The sequence below is a fragment of the Rhinatrema bivittatum genome, chromosome 15 (assembly GCF_901001135.1).
Source record: "Rhinatrema bivittatum chromosome 15, aRhiBiv1.1, whole genome shotgun sequence".
Lineage (NCBI taxonomy): Eukaryota > Metazoa > Chordata > Amphibia > Gymnophiona > Rhinatrematidae > Rhinatrema > Rhinatrema bivittatum.
This window is the reverse complement of record NC_042629.1, coordinates 37179804-37201287: the sequence shown is the minus strand read 5'-3', so window position 1 is coordinate 37201287 and position 21484 is coordinate 37179804. Positions and strand designations below refer to the sequence as shown.

Below are 21484 nucleotides of genomic sequence, written 5' to 3'. Positions count from 1 at the left end.
GATTTGGGGTTGCAGAATCCCTAACAGGCTTTCAAAAGACATCAGGTGTGAAATTTTCAAGCTTTGAAAAAAAAAAAAAAAAATTAAACATGGCAACAGTAACGAAGACCAATTAGCCAATGCAGACTGCCTGGTTGCTTTCCACCACTTACCTGACCTTTCAGTTCTATTCCTACCATTACCCTTTAACTGCATGTTTGTTGACATTTGGGTTAAAACTGTGGCTGCCCCAGCCATCTTAAAAGTCTAAGGCAGCCCTACTGCTCATCTTAGGCTTTAACCATGGCCGCTCTGTGACAGTCACCACCGATGATGCCAAGTGACCTGCCCAAAGTCACAATGAGTGTCAGAGGAGGAGAAAAACCTAGTTCTTACTCCTGGTTCTTTCTTCTAACCATTAGGCCAATCAGTTTACTATGGCCCCTTTAGAAACCAAAAGGATATTATATAGAAAGCAACAAAGACTAACAGGAAATGAGACCAAATCATGGTACAACTGCCAGCCCTACCACTATCATTCCTCCTTTTCTCTGCACCTGCACTAATCCACCCAATGCCTGGAACTGGATGGTAAAATCACTGGGAATGCCCATAACCAGTCAAAGACTGTGACGGCAGGAGGGAAGGGCAGCTCCTTTCAGTGACCAGCTAGATCTTGACCTTCATCTGGCATCAACGACAGAGGAAAAGGGAATCCAGTGGCGTGCAAACACCAAAACATTTTGTTAAAACATTAGCAGAAAAAGGTACGATTCCCTCAGCTTTTCTCCCCCATAGTTGCAGGATGGGAGAAAAGCCTTAGTAAAAATCAAGCTCAGCGTTCTAGGGGTTTGTAACCTTGATCAAGCATGCTCCTCTTCCTATTCTTCATGTTCATGAGGATTCCACGTCTGCTGCCACTGGCCCTCTATTAGATGGTGTGTGAGAACAGCCAGATGAGAGAGGTTCCTCTGAAGGCTGATCTCAGGCATCTTTCTATAATGAATAGTGTTTCTGTTCTCCTCCTACCTCTCTTTATGGTGGTGACTGAACATTTTTCATCTTAAAATTAAAAACAACAACAACAACAAAAAACCTCTCCCCTCATGTTTGCCGGGTCTTGGCCCCAAATAATTATAAACAAAATGGCGCGCTCTCAATATTCCTTCATTCTCTGTTTGGATTTTCATGCAAAGAGGTGGAGTTCATAAGGGACACTTTGCTCTGTTACAAGGGCCCAGGTATGGTAATGCTTTGCAGGTGGCAGAGGCCCAGCCAAGGCTCTGGCACCTGTTGAGGCCATGTCTCCTGGCCTGCTCCACTGCCAGCTCTTGGTGGCTTAAGCTGGGAGAAGGCACCTTACAGCCACACGCCTTCCTCACTTTGTGCATGAATTTGAGTTCTGTTAGAGTCTCGGGCACAGGTCCCGATCTCACAGTGGACCACAGGAGGAGGATAAACAGAAAATCTTCCCCAGGCCCAGGAACCTTTGCCAGATTTCTGCCCTTATGCCAACTGACAGACATTAAAGCGATTCCTCTGGTAGGACCCACCAAATTAGAATGTCATGAAGAGGTGGTCACTTTTTAGCTGAATTTGACTCCTATAATGAATACTGTATATGCATCACTTTAGAACTGCCCAACTATTAGCACCCAAGATGGATCTCTGCACCCAACCCCTGGTTGGTGCAGTGACCAACTTCATTAATAGAACGGTATCCCTTGCCATCTTTTGAGGTCAAGGTTCATTTGCAGTTCTTTTACTGCTATTTCAAACATTTGTCAAACTAATAAAAAAAATAATTTTGCCACCACCTCTAGTCAATTATTTTGTTTCTCTGAAAACATTTGTTTTTGCTGGGTTACTATGGTACTCAGTTTTTTGTTTTTACTTCAACAGAAAACATGCATAACTACTTTTCGGGCCATGAAGGGGGTCTCATGGATCCTGCATGTACCATATGTTGACTTGTATGTGTTGCATCAGAAACAGAAGAATTGTCAAATTGTTACCTGTGTTGGATACATCTGAGAGCAATGTGAGGCAGAAAAGAGAAGGAGAAAGACAACATGGTGAGAGGAGAGTAAAAGAGCTACAAGCAGGAGGGGTCCAAATCATCCCTTTTCCTTCCAACTTGCGTACCACAAGACAATTGGAATATGACCTCTTGCAAGATACTTATAGAGCTCAGAGGGCACAGATATATCTGCATCCCCCTCCTTGCTACTTACAGTATCAAACTGTATAGTTGCACAGTACATACTGTAACATTCAAAGCCAGAAGCCTACACCCATGGGCATATGATCAACAAAGCTCTACACAGAGAACGTGCTTAGTTCATAGATGTAGGAAAAGGCATTTTATTCAAAACACAGCAGAAAAGCACTCTGCTTCAAATGACGTCACAAACAGAAATTGTGATCCCCCTTCAATAGTTTTGCATCCCCTTCACCAAAAGGAAAGCAATCCTAATGATTGCAGAGGGCAAAGGGTAGAGTAGGGAGCAGACCAGTGTGCGCGTGAAGGGGCAGGTAAGGGAAGTTCCTATCTGTACTTTTTGATCAGTCATGACCAGTTCCAATAGCACAAATGTTTGTACAGTTCTCATAACCAGAGCACATCATCCATATTTCGCTAGCAGACTTTCATTGACACAGGAGTCAAATGAATGATAGGAATGTTAAAAGATATACTCTGCCCTCCATGGGCAGCTGACAGCTTGGGTGGAGTTAGGGGAAGATCTTTCAGGAAAAGATTCAGATTTTAGAGGCCTGCCTTGCAGTTCCCTCTGTTAGTTTAGTCTTCAGTTTAGGGCAGTTAAGAGTCAGACGCCAATCCACAGGTCCCCCATGCTGCTCACTTACCTATCTTGAAGCGGCCCATGTAGTAAATATGGGTGCTGAGAGCTAGAGAGCCCAGAACATGGATAATTGTGAAGATGGCCCAGAACCACGTACTGTTCTTTCCAAACACCTGGGCAGCAAGAAAGGAGAAAAAGAAGGAAGTTCAGTAACAATCAGAGAATAATGGGAAAAAAAAAAAAAGTGTCTCTCTTTACATAGCAGCACAGTTAATTGTTCGCCAGTTAACAGGCCCATGCAATATGAGCGCTCTAAACTGGGCGCCCGACGCAATAAACAAATGAGCTGCCGCGCAAAAAAGGGGTACGCTAGGGATAAATTGTACATCCCTAGCTCATCCCCAGCATCGGGAGCTCGGGAGTCGTGGCTGCACGTGGGGTTAGGAAAATGGGCGCTCAATTTATGAGTGTCTGTTTATTCCCGTGGCAGCTATTTTACCGGCACAATATGCACGCACAATATACCACGGCCTGGAGCGAGCATACTGTGGGTGTAAATTGTGGGCCCTGAAATTTTTTTTTTTTTAATGTCAAAACTTTTTTTTTATGCATAGTGCTGCTTTCTGTGGTTCTTCCTACTTAGTATAGAGACAATATTAAGTAGGAAGAACCACAGAAAGGCAGTTTTTTTGTTTTTAAGTTGAGCCCTTATACACAGAAAGACTTTCGCGCCTGCTCCAGGGCAGACGTAAAATTTTATGGGTTAAAAAGTGCACCTCAGGCACACGGAGATTTTTTACATTGCGGGGTAATAGCTAATAGCCTCATCTACATGGCATTTACATGTGATGAGTGCTATTAGCTACAGCTTTGTTTGGATGCGTGTTTTGGACACGCTGATCCCCTTACTGCATTGGGGGTCCAAAACGCGCATCCAACCGCTCGTTAAGCTGTGCGCTCGGCTGGGTGCACTTTATTACATCGGCCTGTAAGACTTCTATCTGGGCCCACCCGCCTACTGAGTCACCGGAGAACCTCAATCTCTGGTCATCTCCTTCATCCTTAATGATTAATAAAATGAGAAGGATGCAGGCCCAGACCTTAGCGCCTACGGCTTTAGACTAGATACACGGGGGATTATCTAAAACCAGACTCCTACAGCAGCAACATCTTTCAGACACTTATAAGCTGTAACTACTTCAGTGCCACAGAACTCCATATAACAATGGCCAAAGACTGTGCAGAGCAGACATTTGTAAAATCTGTACTCTGATTAAACTAATATTAAACTAATGAGTCTGCATCAATATTCTACACTGCACCGTTTAAGAACAAAGAACACCGCAGGCACCAATCCATCTGTCTTTAGCTTCAACAATGCTTTTGAGAATCACTGTTCCATTTCGTGGAAGCAAACTGAATGGGAGACCGTTCGACAGATGTTACCAGCTGCGGTAAATATTTGCTCAAGATTTATCAATGCCGTTTTTTTTTTTCCTGTTCTTCCAGTTTATAAATTGCAGGCATGCCCTTGTCGCCTGGACTGCACCAGTCTAGATGACGCAAACCATACATCCTGTCAGAGCTACTGGGTGAGCCGATTTGTGAAAGGGGTCAGGCCAGTTCAGGCTTCCTCATAACCTGCTCTGATGCACTCAGTCCCTGCAGTGCCCGTTTCCAATGAAAGATGCAGGACTGTAAATATCACAATGCCCCGAGGATGCCAGGTCCAAAAACCAAGGGGTGGCTAGAAGCTTTCAACCAGAAACCTGGTCAGCCTCAAACTTTCTTACTGAATAATTAAATGGCTTGGAGAACTGAAATCATGCAGTTAGCTACTGGGAGGCCATGTGGGGAAATGGTGAGTACTGCAGTCAAGTCTAATGAGTGATAATTTGCAGAACTCCTGTTTCTTCCCAATTTTTTTCACATGGGATTAAAAGAAACTTTCCGTGCCTTGGCCAACTCTCTTCTTCCAGTGACAAACATACCGTCTATGTGATGGGTGGAGGAGCTAGGTGTCTTGATATACACTGGTCTCCAAATATTTTTAGGCAAGACTCACTGGGAAAATATTATTAGTTGCAAAGAATCTCCCTTCTGAATGGAGTGTGCTACGTAGTAATTATATCCTAAGTCGTGTGCTGGGCAGCAGATGTTATTCTACTGGTGTGCCACTAGGTTAAAGCTCACAAGGGCAGAAAATGGATCATTTGTAGCTGAATCACTAGTAAAACTGGATGGTCTGTCAGTGGCTGACATGCATGTGGATGCTCGTCAGTGTCAGCACCTTCCGGAAGGAGACTGACCTGCAGTTTCCCTTTTACTCTCCCGGGTTTCCAATTCAATTGGAGCCAGCCTGAACTGGAGCTACGGCACCATTATTTTAAATCTGAAACTACCCAGGTTTCCCTTATACCCCCTGCTCCTAGCTTTTCCTCATTTTAAACTCCTCCTTCTACTTCACTCAGCCAAGGTGGTGACAATCTTTCGGTCAGGGGCCGCAGACCGCATTCCCCTCTGGATCCTGGTATACGCGCAAAGCCAGCCTCGGGTAGCGATGCCCGACCTCCCACACAACAGCGTGTCGCTCTATTACTGAGCCAAAAGGTGGTTCCAATGGCCCTCGCTTGATAGAGTCATTTTCCTGAACTATCCAATAGGGTTTTGTCATGTTTATACAATAAACACATGGTAAGAGCAGATAATCTGCTGGGACACCAATACTCCTGCAAATCTTTCAGACAGGGCCAGGTTTAAGATTTCTTCCTCCCCTGGCAGGCTCTTGGACCCGGGTATTTCCTGCATTCAAATTTCAACCCCATAGCCAGTTGCCTATGATGCTTATGCCTCAGTGTGGGCCTGGTTCCAAGGACAACATGACAACATGTCTGACAAGTGTAGCCCCTAAGTTAGACTACCCTATGAGTCTAGGCTACAGGTGTGATGCCAGGTGGCCTAAAGAAAATAAGCTTATGCTCATTTATACAAGTTAGTGGAATTTCAGATGACCAGAATCAGATGTCGATACACTGAAAACTCCTGGTGAGTTTGTCGTACTAAGACAGAGCCATATGCATCCAAAATGATGATCAGCTTGAAAGTTATTTTCTTCATAATGTATGTGTGGTGAGGGGGGAGAAGACCCTCTAATGCAGGGGTCGGGAACCCATGGCTCGCGAGCCAGATATGGCTCTTTTGAGGGCTGCATCTGGCTCGCAGACACGTGTCGCCATACTTCGCGGTTCCCCGCTGACCCAGCTGCTCCCCGGTCCTCCGCCGCCCGGGCTTAAAATGCTGTCAGCCCGGGCGGAACGCGGCAGGACAGCTGGAGTCAGCGGCACCGGCGTGCTCTCTTCTCCTCCCCCCCCCCGCGGCCCGGAAGAGGAAGTGGAGAGCATCGGGTGCCTGCGCGGGAAGAAGAGACCACACTAGCGTGGTCTCTTCTTCCGCGCAGGCACCCGATGCTCACCACTTCCTCTTCCGGGCCGCGGGGGGGAGGAGAAGAGAGCACGCCGACTGGAGTCATCCGGGTGCCTGCGCGGGAGTCATCGGGTGTCAGCCGGGTGCCAGCGCTGGAGTCATCGGGTGCCTGCGCGGGTCTTCCCGCGCAGGCACCCGATGCTCTCCACTTCCTCTTCCGGGCCGCGGGAAGAAGAGAGCACGCCGGTGCTCTCTTCTTCCCGCGGCCCGGAAGAGGAAGTGGAGAGCATCGGGTGCCTGCGCGGGAAGAAGACTGCAGCGCGGCTCGGAGGAAAATGAAAATCTTCAACCGCGGCCGATGGGACTCCGCCTTCGCCTCCGCGAGGGCTGAAAATGAAGGAGGTTAGCGTTGGGAGGTGGCTGCTGCTGCCGCGAGTTCCCGGGGGGGGGGGGGGGGAGAGAGAGAGTGAATGAGCGAGCAAGCATGTGTGTTTGAGATCCTGTGTGTGTGAGTGAGAGATTGCATGTATGTGAATGATTGAGAGCCTGTATATGTGAAAGAGAGTATGTCTGTGATTGAGATCCTGCCTGTGAGAGAGAGAGCATGAATGTAAGTTTACCATTGGGACCCTGTATGTGTAAGTTTGTAATTGAAAACCTGTTTGTTTGAAAGAGTATGTGTGTATGATTGAGATCCTTTGTGTGTGAGAGAGATCATGTGTATGTATGATTAAGAGCCTGTGTGTATAAGTAAGAGAGAGATCATGTGTGTCTGTGTCTGATTGACAGCTGGTTTAGGTGATGGAGCATGTGAGTATGTGATTGAGAGCCTGTGTTTAAATGAGAGAGAGAGACCATGTGTGTCTGTGTGTGATTGAGAGCTGATTTAGGTGAGGGAGCATGTGAGTATGTGATTGAGAGCCTGTGTGTAAATGAGAGAAAGAGAGGACATGTTTGTAAGCATGTGAATGAGAGTCTGTGTGTGAGAGAAAAAGACAGCATGTATTTATGTGATTGAAAGCCTGTGTGTGTGTAAGCGTGAAAAGATAGACAGCATGTGTGTAAATGTGTAATTAAGAGCCTATATAAGTGAGAGAGAAAAAACATTTGTATATGTGAGTGACTGAGAGCATGTGTGTATAGGTGTGTCATTGAGAGCCAGTGTGAGAGAGAGCGCTGGTATGTGACTGAGAGAGGAGAAAGTTCCAAGCAAACCACCCCACCTCCTGCTAATTCAGAACAATCTCAGGACACCTGGATATCAAACGTTCCCAGGTATGCAGGAGTGAGAGAGAAAAAACATTTGTATATGTGAGTGACTGAGAGCATGTGTGTATAGGTGTGTCATTGAGAGCCAGTGTGAGAGAGAGCGCTGGTATGTGACTGAGAGAGGAGAAAGTTCCAAGCAAACCACCCCACCTCCTGCTAATTCAGAACAATCTCAGGACACCTGGATATCAAACGTTCCCAGGTATGCAGAGCAAAAAAATTTTTGTATCCTTATTATTTTTCATTACTGGATCTTTGTGTCTGCTATTTTGAAATATTTTGTTGGTATCTGGAAATGTTTTATATGAGTTTTTAATTATTGGATATTCCACTCATCAGCTGTTTCGAAATATGTTCTTTTTGTTAGTACAGTTTTACTGCTGATGATTTTATATTTCTTGATTTGTTTTATAAGGATGTGTGATGTTTCTTTTTTCCTTTGTTACACTGCATACAGAGACTCTGGCTTGTTGCAGTTTCCAATTCAGTTTTTGTCTGCATGCTTCTTGTTATGCGTTTTGGTCTCTTTATTCTATGTTAGGTGAGGGACAGCACGTGATTCAGGTGAGGTTTTCTGCTGGCGTGTAGTTTCTGTGTAGGACTCTATAGCAGCCTGACTTGGTCCGTTTTCCTAATAGGAGATGTATTGGTGTCTTAAGGCCTGGTGTAATATTTTCAGAGACTTATTGTACTTTAAAAGTGTGATCTTACATAAAATGCACACATTTACTTGTATTTAGTTTTAAACATATTGTATGGCTCTCATGGAATTACATTTTAAAATATGTGGCGTTTATGGCTCTCTCAGCCAAAAAGGTTCCTGACCCCTGCTCTAATGAATGCATAGTACGACCTAGCTGCCGCTAAGTTACTGGAAGCAGCAGCAGAAGCCTGCAGGTCTCGGACAGGCAACGCCACCAGGAAGTAGAGGAGTAGCCTAATGGTTAGGGCAGTAGTCTACAAACCAGGGAAGCCAGGGTCCAAATCCCACTGCCACTCCCTGTGACCTGGGGCAAGTCACTTCACCCTCCATTGCCTCAGGTATAAAAAACTTAGACTGGGTGCACTCTGGGGTCAGGGAAATATCTACAGTACCTGAATGTAATCTGCTTTGAAATGCTGAAAGATGGAAATTAAATCTAATAAATAAGAGGCCAAGGGCTTTCTCGATACACGTCCAGCCCCTAATCACAGGGAAAAGGGGCCAGCCTGGCAAAGGGTCATGGCTTTGATTCCTGGCTCAGGTTTATGTTTATTTTTATTATGGATTTGTTAAATCGCCTCTCTTAGCAATAATCAAGGTTGACAAAAGCTGGAAATGCTGCGGAGGCAGCATTCACAGTCCCTGGGTGGAGGAGAGGAGTTCTGGTCATCGCACAATGGAGACATCTGGTGACTGGAGTTAGGGCCGATGATTACAGGGTTCCAGAACGAGCCCTAGTGCAGGGATAACCAACTCTGGTCCTCAAGAGCCGCCAACAGGCCAGGTTTTCAGATGTCCACAATGAATATGCATGAGATAGATCTGCATGCATTACCTCCATTGTATGCAGATCTATCTCAAGCATAATTCATTGTGGAGATCCTGAAAACCTGGCCTGTTGGCGGCTCTCCAGGACTGGCGTTTACTACCCCTGTCCTAGTGAATAGTCCGAGGCCAAGGACAGACACCAGAACAACCAGACTAAGTAAATTAGGAAAGGATATAAAACAGGAGAGAAAAACCATTTCTGAGTAAGTGCAAATGAAGGCTCATGGAGCTAAATCTTAGCCCTGGAAGCCCAAACAAAGAGGAGGAAACTGCTGAATTTAAAGAGTTTAGATATATCTACACACAGGCACATTACATATACAGCAGCTATCTGCACTATCTGAAGCCGTAGCGGGTGCGAAACAATTTTAAAACTACATTTTACACCAGGGCTTCCTAAACCTGTACTGGGGACCCCACAGCAAGTTGGGTTTTCAGGATATCCACAAGGAATATGATTGAGATACATTTGTGGATATCCTGAAATCTGACTGGCTGTGGGATCCCCAGGACAGGTTTGGGAAGCCCTGTTTAACACCTTTCATTTAAAGTTTTAAACATTTTCATGAAGCAACCGTTGGTTCCCAAATAGCTGGAGCATCCCAATGTTCAAAGGGGGAAAAAAAAAAAAGTTCACAAGCATGAAATGCCTCTTTAAAATTTCATTTCATTCAATGCAATGGTTTCTTGTAGCCTGCACTGTGACTTGCCATCTCTCTTTTTTTTTTTTGCCATGCAATCACCCTTGAAGGCAAAAAGGGCCAGAAGGCAACTTACCACTCCTAGGACGGCCAGGAAGATCACTGCGGCGAAGGAGGCGTACGCCGCATAGGCGCTGGCGTTGATGTCTGGGTGGCGAGTTTGATACAGCTTCAGCATGCAGAGCCCGGCGATCATGTACATGAAGGAGGTGTCTGAGGGCAGAGTGGGATAAGAGACCCCCCCCCATCAGCTCCTCCCCCGTAACAAGTGCACATTCCCCAAACCAAAGCAGAACATCCCGTCCAAAACATCATATTGCGTTAAAGATGCACCCCAGACAGCACTGGGTAAGTAAGGACACCAACGCGATGGACTTTAGCCTAGTTTTATCCCAACTGTTGGTCCAATTTTGAGAGAAGGGCATTCTAGTTAAAAAAACAAACATTAGAGCAACAGAGTCTTGCAGGCACCACAGCTGGAGGTTTAGGGTTTAGCCCCTGCTTTTATATAAAGGTTTTCTGCTCCAGGTGTACTAGCAGTGCAATAAGGGCAGGCTTCACCTTCTTACATCGCACAACCAGGCGCCATATTACTTGGGTATGATGCACATCTGTGTGTATACAGTATATAACATTGTTAATGGAAACTAAACTATCAAAAGATCATTACACAGCTAATCTAGCTTTCATGGAGGAGCCAAGAATTGCTGGGTTCTGTAACTGTAGGCTTCTTTAATTCCTCCCTGCTCTCCCAGGGGTCCACACTACTTTTGTTCACCGTCCTGTCCTAATCAAGACCTTCCCCCACCGCTACATACCGGCAGCTCCAATCAGTCCATGCGTGCACCCGTCACTCATTCCTGCCAGAGGTTCCTACATAAAACATCCAGCTGACCCAACTCCTCTCCATCCCGTTCCCCCCCCCCCCCCCCCCCCCCGACAGCTTTGACCGGTTTTGAATTTCTCACTCACCAAATTGGAAGTTGGAATAGTTGGGGCAGACATGGTAACAGGCACTCAGAACACCTTCCATCGTCAAGGCAATGCCCATGGTGTAGAAGAGTCCAAAATGCTTGGGGATGCCGTACTCCTGCCGAAGAAGGAATAGTGTCTGCCTTCAGAACCAGCGCCGGCCCTCACACCGTGCTACAATCTAGAAATCCCTTCACTGAGCCGAAAAGGAGTCCCAGCCAGCTCAATGGGATTCGCTTTGGTAACGTGCAGTGCAATTCTGTTGTGAATGACAACAAAAGGCCACCAGATGGGTGACACGGCCTGTCGCGCACAGAAACGGCCACTCGAACATGCAGGGAAACTTGCGCACGTATTTCGTCTTGGAGCAGAAGTTCACTTGGGGAGGGCTTTGCGCTGAAAGTTCAAACACGGGCATGCAAATATTCCCCAAAATTTTACAGGCACCAAACAGCAGATGTAAGAGCGTGCGGGTAAATCTGGTGGGGTAATTCTCACAGCCCACCTAGGCACACAAGTCCACTTGGAACCTTGGTGTAACTCGCATGTGTATTTACCACATTCATTTAAACGCGATGTCACAAAATGACCCCCAGAGGGAACAGACTGAGCTGGTCCCGAGTTTGCTCCGTCACGGGCAGAGATTTAAGGCTATATGGATGCTGCCTTCCCAATATGTGCCTTTGCATGGGGGGGTGGGGCTGGCAGAGTTGCCCCCTGCCACTTGTGCATTATCAACGACAATGAGCGAGCACATAACTTCTTTGTCACAATCCACCCACGTGGGGGTCTGCAGTTTTAATTTTACCCCTTTGGTAAAACAGCTTAAGATTGAAGGCAAGGGGGCAGGCATTATTCTCATCTTGGCCAGGGTAAGTTAATGGCGTTAAAATTATTTCTTGCTGAGAGTCCTTTCTTACTCCATATCCTCCCATTGGGAGTCCCACAGAGTTTTTCGGGGATCTGGGCACTTTGGTTTTGAGATTTGCTTGGAGTCTCCCATTTTCTGAGTTCTCTAGTGGGCAGGGCAGCGAGGTGGTGGTGGCCTCGCCAGTCCCAAGTTCTATAATTATCATCCTGCAGCCCAGCTTAGGGCCTGCCTTATCCTGAAGGGAATTTAGTTCTCAAAGTTTACTGAAACAGACTGCCAAGCATCTCTTATTGAGTGATATAACTTTTACTAAACCGCCACCTCCTGAATATGTGTAGAAGGGCAGAACATTCTTGCTGACACGGCCTTACGATCTGACATCGATGCACCAGGAAGCTGCAAGGCCCACTTGTCCTCTGTTGCCAAGATACGACAGTTCTGAATTTAAACCTGCTGCAGGGAGTGACGGGGTATTTAAGTGGTGGTCCCAGACAGGGATGACACGCTTTAAAAATGTGTGCATGTTCAACGAAGTCGGGACGCGTGAGAACCTCAGGAAGTCATATGGAGCCCCTTCCTTCCCACTGTATTATCAGTATTCACAACTAAAGCATTGTCTTACCCAAAAGGTCTCCGACCCCTTTTCTCCCAAAACAGAGGCCGGCAGACGCTCACTTGAATCCTGAGCTCTATTTTGACGTCTGGCGTCAGACAACCCAAGTTCCCTCGCCTTCCAAGAGTCGAGCTGGCGTCTCTCTCCCCTGCACTGTGGGATTGCAGGTCCCAGACCAGGCACAGCTTGAGCTCGTAGCTGCCCCCTCTTCTCCTTACTGCACAGCCCTTGGAACAGTAGGTGTGGTAAACCCCGCAACCGACTCCCAGCCCTCACACCCCCTGCCTCTTAAACCACAGCACCTCCTCAGTATAATGCAATGAGAGCACAAATCACTCCTTTCCTTCGCTTGAGGCCCAGCCTCCCAACGCAGACCTCAGCGGGGCGGCCCGATGGCACTGGTCACAGGGACGTACTTAGAATGGGGGGGGGGGGGGGGTGTCTTGTCATACCATGGTGTAGAGGTCTTTGTTTTCCAGCGAGCGTCGGTGGAGAAGGTCACGGCGCAACACGATCAACAGAAAGAGAAACCCCAGCATCACATGGCCCAAGTTACTGAGGACGTTGTTGAAAGCGCTGAGGGCAGGAAGAGACTTCGTTGAGTAACACATTCCCACACGCAGACATAAACAGACAATTCCATCATCCAATGACTAAGATCAAAACGAATGATTCTTACAGTGGTGGGGGAACTACCCTAGTCCTTATACACATACACGCGATGTATACGGTACCCTTAGAAACATGAGAACACGTATTTGTCCTTCACGCTCAAGCTTCCTCTCTTAGCACTAACTGATTAATGGCATAAACGTGTGTGAGGCATCCCCGCCTTCTAAACCCTGGCATGTGGCTGGGGGCCAGGCTGGAGCACTCTTAGGGACAGGGCAGCGTCCTGAATACTGCCGGCCCGCAAGCCCCCTGTGCCTTTAAGGGGGCGGGAGTGATGGGCCGAGCAGCGCTTGTGAGGAAGCCGCCTGGAGGCGCATCCAGCTCTGGCTTGGGGGGGGGAGAGATGGAAGATCACAGCAGAGTTATCCTCCAGTCAGAGCTCTCTACGTTTTCTTCCATGTCAGATGCTCAAATCATATCAGCACCTTATGCATAAGGCTGGAATCACCTAACAAAAAAATGGGGGAAAAAAAAAAAAAAAGAGCCACAGCTGCCCCCACCGTCTCCAGCCCTGTGTGCTGGGTATAGTTTTCTGTGGAAAAAAGAGTGAACCAACCCGAAATAGAAAAAGAAATGTGCCTTGAGCGGGTGCCTACTGGAATTTGGGTGAAAAGGACGCGCGTTGAGCGACTCACCTTAGCACGCCCAAGGGGTGAGCACAGAGGAAGTTATAGTAGCAGATATCCTGGTTCCCAGTGATATTCACAACCTGCAAAGAAATTGGGGAGAGGGATTCAGAACCTGGGATTAGCCTCCTGAATATTTCTTCTGTACTCTGGAGGGTAGGTCAGAAGGTACAAAGGCCCAAGATCTGGATCCCCCGACTCTTAAAAAAATTATGCACAAACGATGCATTAATTTTATTATTAGAATCATGGACTGGAGGAATTCAGAAAGGAAGTCCATTCAGGAACAGGAATTTTTTTGCAGAGCAAAAGCAAGAAGAGAAAAGATGAACTGTTGAAACTATAATCTTTTACTAATGTTAACTCTTGCAACCTAATTGAGTTGCAGCCAGTGTTCTGCATGTACTCGAGTAATGAATGGTCTGCAGAGAGAAGGGCATTACCCGGCAAGTGATGTCCTGCAGCTTTTACTTTATAGGTCACTGATTAGCAGGAAACGCAAAGACTGCGAGGTCATAATTTGGAAAAAAAAAAGTCCTTGGCAACAAATGGATCTACTGCATCAAATTATTGCCTGTCCTGGAAGATAGAAGTCTAGAGCCAAAACTGAAGGTATTTACTGTAATGGCTAGGGCAGTTATCTCAGTAGTGCCTGCCAATAAGCAGATCACCAATTAGAAAAATGGAATCATATACTATATATAAGGCTGTTTCAGTAGGTCCCGCAGCACCTGTACAGTCTGCCTGTCCACTATTCAACCATGCTGGTGGAAGAGAGGTTGGTCCTACGGATTTTCGGTGGTGCCAGCCTGCTGAAGCAGGAGCACCATGTTCCCACTGGCAGGTTGGCAGATGGAGACCATGCTGGTTGGGCTTCTAGACCAACACACCCGCTGTGAGGGTGAAGTGGGCCAGAGGTTAGTTGGAGTGGCAACGGCCGCATCATTAAAAGGAAAGGAGACATGAAAGCGGTGAAGAGGCAGTGAAACTCTTTTGGACATGTCACACATGAAGTTGTCATTCTTGTTCTGCTAAGTTTTTGATTTTTGATCATAGGCAGCTTTTACTAAACAACATTATAGCTTCAGCCTTGTACTTGTTCTTCTAGACAAACTGATGCTACAAGTTAGAAAAGATGCTGAGCTAAAAGGTTATACAACATTTTTGAACAAAGACAAGGCCAGTTGACATTCTATCTAATTGCAAGCTATAGATAACAATTTACATCATTTAGATACGAGGTGAGGATAATTGACATGGAAGCCAGGAGCAAATTACCATGTGTCCATTCAGATTATTCATTTCTAATAGAAAACCAATCAGAAAGTTTGGCAATTATGTAACCTAGTTTAGGGGTGATCAAAGCAGATGTAGAATTGCTATCACTATCACTTCTTGAGAGTGTTATATCGGTGCTTTGTATACAATGCTGCCTCGCTCTCTCCAAGGTATATATCTTATATTATTTTGGAGCATTTTATTAGAAGAAGTTTGTTTTCTCCACAACTGTTGGCTTTAATCATTTTTCTTTCAGTGAACCACATCAGCGGGCCCAATCAAGGCATCTGTGGACATGTGGTGAGGCTGTCTCAGTCCACCATTCTTGACGTGCCCTTTCCATGAGTTATTAAAAGTAAAAAATATGTTTTCAGATGGGGTACCGATTAGTTGATTATTGGGCAAGAAGCTAGAAATGACCTGTTTGTAAACTAAATTTCTAATATGTTGTAACCAGCTTTGAGTGAATCATATTTGAAAAGGCAAGATATAAATCCAAGTAATAAAGGAAAATTAGTTTCTTACCTGATAATTTTCGTTCCTGTAGTACCAAGGATCAGTCCAGGACACCTGGGTTGTGACCCCGCACCAGTAGATGGAGACAGATTAAAACTTGTGGGCGGAGCTACATATGCTCCTGTGCCAGTCACAGCCCCTCAGTCATACGTAATGTCAAAGTAGACAAAAAATAGAACAACCAAACTAAATAACTAACCTTAACAGGGAGCCATTCAAGGACCCCCAACCGGAACAGAACCCCAAAACGAGGGAACGAAGCAATAACCGGAATAGTTAACAAAGAAATGAGTGGACTCTCCGTTTCTTCAGAACAGTACGGGCGGGATCCTGGACTGATCCTTGGTACTACAGGAACGAAAATTATCAGGTAAGAAACTAATTTTCCTTTCCCTGTACGTACCAGGATCAGTCCAGGACACCTGGGATGTACCAGAGCTAAATTACCGAGGGTGGGAAGCAGAGAGTCCCGCTCGGAGTACCCTCTCTCCAAAACCCCCAGAATTCGCAGCCTGAACATCCAACCGATAGTGTCTAATGAAGGTATGTAAGGACTTCCAGGTAGCTGCCCTACAAATCTCTTGAGGCGAAACCTGAGAAGATTCCGCCCAAGACGCAGCATGAGCTCTTGTCGAATGAGCCCTGAGACCGTTCGGGATAGGCTTCCCTCGTAACACGTACGCTGAGCCGATGGCCTCTTTAAGCCACCGTGCGATTGTCGTCCTGGAAGCCGGGCCCCCTTTCTTTGGGCCCGAGAATAGAACAAAGAGATGATCCGACACCCGGAAAGGGTTAGTGACTTCTAGATAACGGAGGAGAACCCTCCGCACATCCAACTTCCGCAATTCTTTCCATTGCGGGTCCGAATATTCAGCACCTGCGAAAGCGGGAAGCTCAATAGACTGGTTCAAATGAAACGGTGACACCACTTTTGGCAAAAAAGACGGAACCGTCCGCAGGGAAACTCCCGTATCTGAAATCCGCAGGAATGGCTCCCGACAAGACAAAGCCTGTAATTCCGAGACTCTCCGAGCCGAGGTAATCGCAACCAGGAAAACGGTCTTTAAAGTAAGATCCTTAAGAGTAGACCGTTTTAAGGGTTCGAACGGAGCCGTAGACAAAGAAGAAAGGACCCAATTAAGATTCCAGGAGGAACATGGATGATGTAGTGGTGGACGAAGATGTTTAGCCCCCCGAAGAAAACGAGAGACATCGGGATGCAGGGCCAGAGAGGAACCGCGAACCTTACCCCGCAAACAACCAATCGCCGCCACCTGTACACGAAGGGTACTACAAGAAAGCCCTTTGGCTAGACCGGCCTGAAGAAAAGCCAGAATATCAGAGACGGAAGCGGAAATGGGATCTAGCCCTCGGCTGATACACCACTCCTCAAAAACTACCCAGACACGTACATAAGCCAAGGACGTAGACTGCTTTCTGGACCGCAGTAACGTGGCTACCACCGCATCTGAATAGCCTTTTTTCTTTAGACGTTGCCTCTCAAAAGCCATGCCGCGAGACAGAAGTGATCCGCATCCTCCAAACAAACGGGGCCCTGACGAAGGAGCCCCGGAAACCCCTGTAGCCGAAGGGGAGCATCCACCGACAGCTGAACGAGATCCGCAAACCAAGGGCGCCGTGGCCACTCCGGCGCTACCATGACGGGTGCAACTCTATGCGCCTTAAGATCTTGCCTATCATTGGCCACGGAGGGAATACGTACAACAACACGTTGGTTGGCCAAGGAAGAACCAGCGCATCGACGCCCTCGGCTCCTCGCTCCCGACGTCGACTGTAAAACCGAGGAGCCTTCGCGTTGTGCCACGTGGCCATCAGGTCCATGTGGGGCAGCCCCCACCGATCGCAAATGAGATGAAAGGCATCTTCCGTCAGCTCCCATTCTCCGGGGTCGATCGGGCGGATCCACCTCATCTTGTGAGGTGGAGTCGGTATCTGTATCCTGCGGGACACCTCTTGGTGTCCGTTTTCTTGTCGCAGGGTCATCCCGGGATTTTTTCTTCTTTGGAGTGTCCCCTTTGGAGTGGCTATGCAGCTCCTTGCGCCTGCGGCCCTTGTATTTTAAAACTTTGCGTAGCAGGAGGGCAAAATCCGCCGAAAACGAGGACTCCGAATCTGAGGTGACCGAATCATCACCATCCTCAGCCGGGGACTTAGCCCCCCCGGTGGAAGCCCCCCCTGAAGACCGTTGTTGAGGCGACAACGCGGGAGGCATGGCAGAATCCCCTGCAGGTTCCTGCCTGACTTCATGAACAGAAGCCAAGATGGCCGCCGCTCCCGCACTGAGCGGGAAGGGGTCAGCTGGCGTGACAGGAATGGCGGGAGTGCGCGACGGCGACCGCACCGACCGGGGACGGACCCCCCTGCTTTTTGTAGAAGGTCCCTCCCCGCCCGGAACGCAGGCGGAACAAATCCCCTCACGGGAGAGCCGCGCGCGCGCCGAGCCGCAAGCGCGGCAAACTGAACCCCGAGGCATCCTCACAGTCGCGCGGAACGCGAAGGAAAATTAAAAATAAAATTTAAAATTTAAAGCGCCGAAAAACTCCCCTCCCTTCGCCGAACCGAGGACCTATTTCCCCCCCGGCGAAGAAGAAAACGGAGAGCCGACACAAACAAAGAAAAATAAAAATACACTTTTTTTTTTTAAATCAAACCTGCCGCTGTCCAAGGTCCTGGGGCTCCTGCTCCTGCTGGGGGTGAGTGAACCGGGCTCCCCGGTGTCACCCCGACGCTGCTGCTTTGGCAGTTCGGGTCCTCGACCCTCAGCAGCGGCCTCAACCAGGGGGGGATGGTCCTCTCAGAACCTTCCCACCCCCCTGGGAGGCAGGACGGACAGCTTCCGTTTAACTACTCTAACCAGAATTAGAATTAAAAATTTACCTTAAAAAACAAACTGAGCAGAAAATTAGTAAAAGAACTAAAATAACCCTGACTAAACTAAGAATCAGTCCTCAGGGCACCCAGAGGCTGTGACTACACCTGCACCACCTACTGGAGACAGAGTAAGACTGAGGGGCTGTGACTGGCACAGGAGCATATGTAGCTCCGCCCACAAGTTTTGCTCTGTCTCCATCTACTGGTGCGGGGTCACAACCCAGGTGTCCTGGACTGATCCTGGTACGTACAGGGAAAGGATAGTTTTATATTTTGTTGCTCTTTTATTTTGAAAATTTATTTAATAGGTTTTTTCTTAGGGATTTTATGTAATAGTGGTTAGGACTGGTAGTTGACTTGGTGGGTTGGGTTGATGGTTTATCTTATATATTTTTTTTTGTTGTATCTGGATTTTATTTGAATGCTTTATGATTTTATTATTTGTATATGCTGTGAATCACCTTGAGTTGTTTGTAGACCCGATAAAGATAGGTCAATACATGAAATAAAAATTTCATCCAACAGGCCTCTATAGTCTGACAATGTCCCACTGGATATCAGTGTTGGATGGCTCAAGGAAAGGCTTTGCTTCAATTGTTGTTTGATTGTTAACAGTAAAAGAAACCAAACATCAATTGTTGAATCAATTCCTAACCAGTTTTGTGAGACACTCAGCCAACTGGAACAGAGGATTCCTCTCCCAGAAGTTTGTCCATGACGCCTTCGGTTCATAGCACAGGATTCTATCCAATCAGAAAAAGGAGGGTGAAATACTTACAGTCTGGTACGTGACGACCAACTGGATCACTGGAAGAGCATAAAACACGGCAATAGTGATTATGTTCCTGTGGGAGGAGAGAGTTATATAGTGACAATGCTGGCTGAAGCAGGAGAGCTGTATTCTACATATACATGTAACGGGGGCAGGTAGACTAATAATTACAGACTGACAGGGCACAAGCCAAGGCAGGGCTGGGTGTTGGGAGGGATGAGGATGGTATACCAAATGTAGGGCTGCAAGCAGGTGTCCACTGAAAATGCAGTAACGCAGGATAGGAAATTATGAGAGAATACAACAGGCTGCACACGTGGTATAACCTGTGCACGTGAGGTGAGTAGAGAATATGTGAAGATATGACTAGACAAAGAAGTGATTAAAGATAAGATTCTCTCCTGCTGCTACACACCATAGAGAAATACCTTGGGGCCAAGAAATGTCTCCCAGAGGCCTTGCAGAGGAGCAGCAGGTTCTACCAGCTGGTGGTTAGCCTTCAGCATCAGTACCTCAGTGACTCTCCCAGGAGGAGCCAAGGCAGACCAAGACATGCCATTTGCATTCTGGGTAAGCTTCAGCAAGGCAGCCCTTACCTTCCCATTTTAGTGTAATCTCCCTCTTGGGTTCTCACTATGAAGGGGGGCTCCAGATGTAGCCACGCCTGAGCGGGGAGGGTGGGAGATTACCCTCTACAAATCACATTCCTTTTTTTGCTCCTTCAGTGCTCCTGTCTGGCACCTTAGCGCCAAGCGGCTCAGAGACGGCATTGCTGCTGTTACCCTCTTATTAGCACTGCCTGATTGATCCCACTTCCTGGAGCTTGGTGCTTTTAGGGACCCTTCACCCGCTTTATTACTCATCTCTTGCTCCTGAGAGAAGGAGCTCTCAGTTAAAGAAGAAAGGGGCGGGGGAAGCCAGGTAGCCTGGCTTTTACTCACCAAAAGTAAATCTTATATTTTTTGCTGATGATTCTTCTGTCCTTTCTGGACAGGTCTGACACATACAGGAATGCCTGAAACGAAGAAGAGGGGCAGAATGTGGACAACATATTGCACTCTTCAAATTGACATCCCGGGCTGTATGGTGGGATCCGGGCTAGAGATGAGGGTTAGCGTGCTGCAGAAATCAAAGCCCCTGGAGAAAGGCTTTTAAAAACACCAATATGAAAATGCTCCAGTTTATATCCAGCCAGACAGGAAACACTTCGCCCCAAGAAGATTAAGAGGGGCTCTGTATACAGGAGTTTATATTAATTAGCCAGTGCACTGCTGTCAGGTTTGAGCTGCTCTACTGATCTTTGCCTGGCTTCCCGGCTTGCTTGCTTAATACAGGAAATAAGGTGCTATGACGAGCTGACTCCACTCTTGACTATTTGTGGCCCCGGCAGTTTCCTGCTGCTTGTTTGAGCTTCCAGCTCAATCAGCGCCGGTCTCCACTGGGCTTTTCCGTCATGAGCCTTTGTGCAAGCACCTAGGGAGGCACTTATCTAGCCCAGCCGCTGGAGGGACATTTGCCTGCCGGGAGTCACGCAGCATGGCACTGTCCAGAGCTCTGCAGCCATGGATCCCAGGTCTGACTTGCTAGGTGTCACCCTTGGAGCAATGGCTGGGACCCACCTCCCTCCCTCCCTTCCAGGGGGGGCTGTGAACACCAATACTACAACATCCCCAGCCAACCAAGGGCACAGAGACCTGGCCCAGGGATCTGAACGCAGGTCCTGCACATGGCAGCCCTCGCCACTGACCCATCGGCCAACTTGGCTGTCTCCTACTCTGTGAGAAATCGAATTCCCAGAGGCTGGGAAATAAAAGTCACCAAAAGACACTGCACTGGACATAAATGGAATGGATTTATTTTTTGTTTACATAACAAGACCTCTCTCACAGCAACTATTTTCTTATTGTGACACCTAAAAAGTTCAGTAATCCTGCAAGTCCTTGTGTAAACGGGAGGCACTTGCAGTCAGGCCTACCTTAGTGCGAATGACATTCTTATCGCTTTCAATCTCCGGCATCGTGTCAAAGTCGCTCTCCTCTTCCACGGAGCTGTCGGAGTAGGAGCGGGGCCGGGGGACGGCAGCCGGAGGAGACGCGTTCCTGCCGCCGCCACCAGGACTGGATTCATCTGAGAATCGAGTGAGAACCGGTCACAAAAGGCTTAGATTTTGGGAGCCTCCGGGCGTTTCCTTTCAAGAAATACCCCCTTCACTCCTACACTCCCCGTTTGTTACCCCTCTCTGCGCCATGGGACTGAAGTTCTAATTACATTTTTCTGCTGCGGGTGCCGATTCCATTTTCAAGTAAAAGTGAAACAAATAATTCCCAAATTTTGTATTTTTTTGCGGGGAAAAAAATAATTTCAAAGCAGCAAAATGTACTCCCTTCTCTCCTTCCTGCCATGTCCGCCTTCCCCTAAGCCTCCCTACCCTCAGACCATGCCTATCCCTTCCACACAGGTCTCTAATGTACAAAGGGTCAGGGGCAATCCCCAGCCATTCTCCCCCCCCACCTGCCTCCCCCCCCCCGGGTTTTCGACTGGAAAATGGCGCTGGCCGGCCCCAGG

At 47.6% G+C, this 21484-nt stretch overlaps 1 protein-coding gene across 4 annotated transcripts in view; it reads right to left on the bottom strand.

Moving 5' to 3' along the window:
- The window catches only part of SIDT1 (SID1 transmembrane family member 1), a 118929-nt gene that overhangs the window by 14290 nt on the left and 83155 nt on the right, over positions 1-21484 (bottom strand). For all 4 annotated transcript variants that reach the window (XM_029578466.1, XM_029578464.1, XM_029578467.1 and 1 more), the window contains 8 exons: positions 20895-21046; positions 19861-19934; positions 18926-18992; positions 13471-13544; positions 12616-12739; positions 10680-10797; positions 9784-9920; positions 2848-2956 (listed from right to left, as the gene is read on the bottom strand). In XM_029578466.1, the coding sequence (XP_029434326.1) occupies positions 2848-2956; positions 9784-9920; positions 10680-10797; positions 12616-12739; positions 13471-13544; positions 18926-18992; positions 19861-19934; positions 20895-21046 (855 nt within the window). The remainder of the gene's footprint in view (positions 1-2847; positions 2957-9783; positions 9921-10679; positions 10798-12615; positions 12740-13470; positions 13545-18925; positions 18993-19860; positions 19935-20894; positions 21047-21484) is intronic.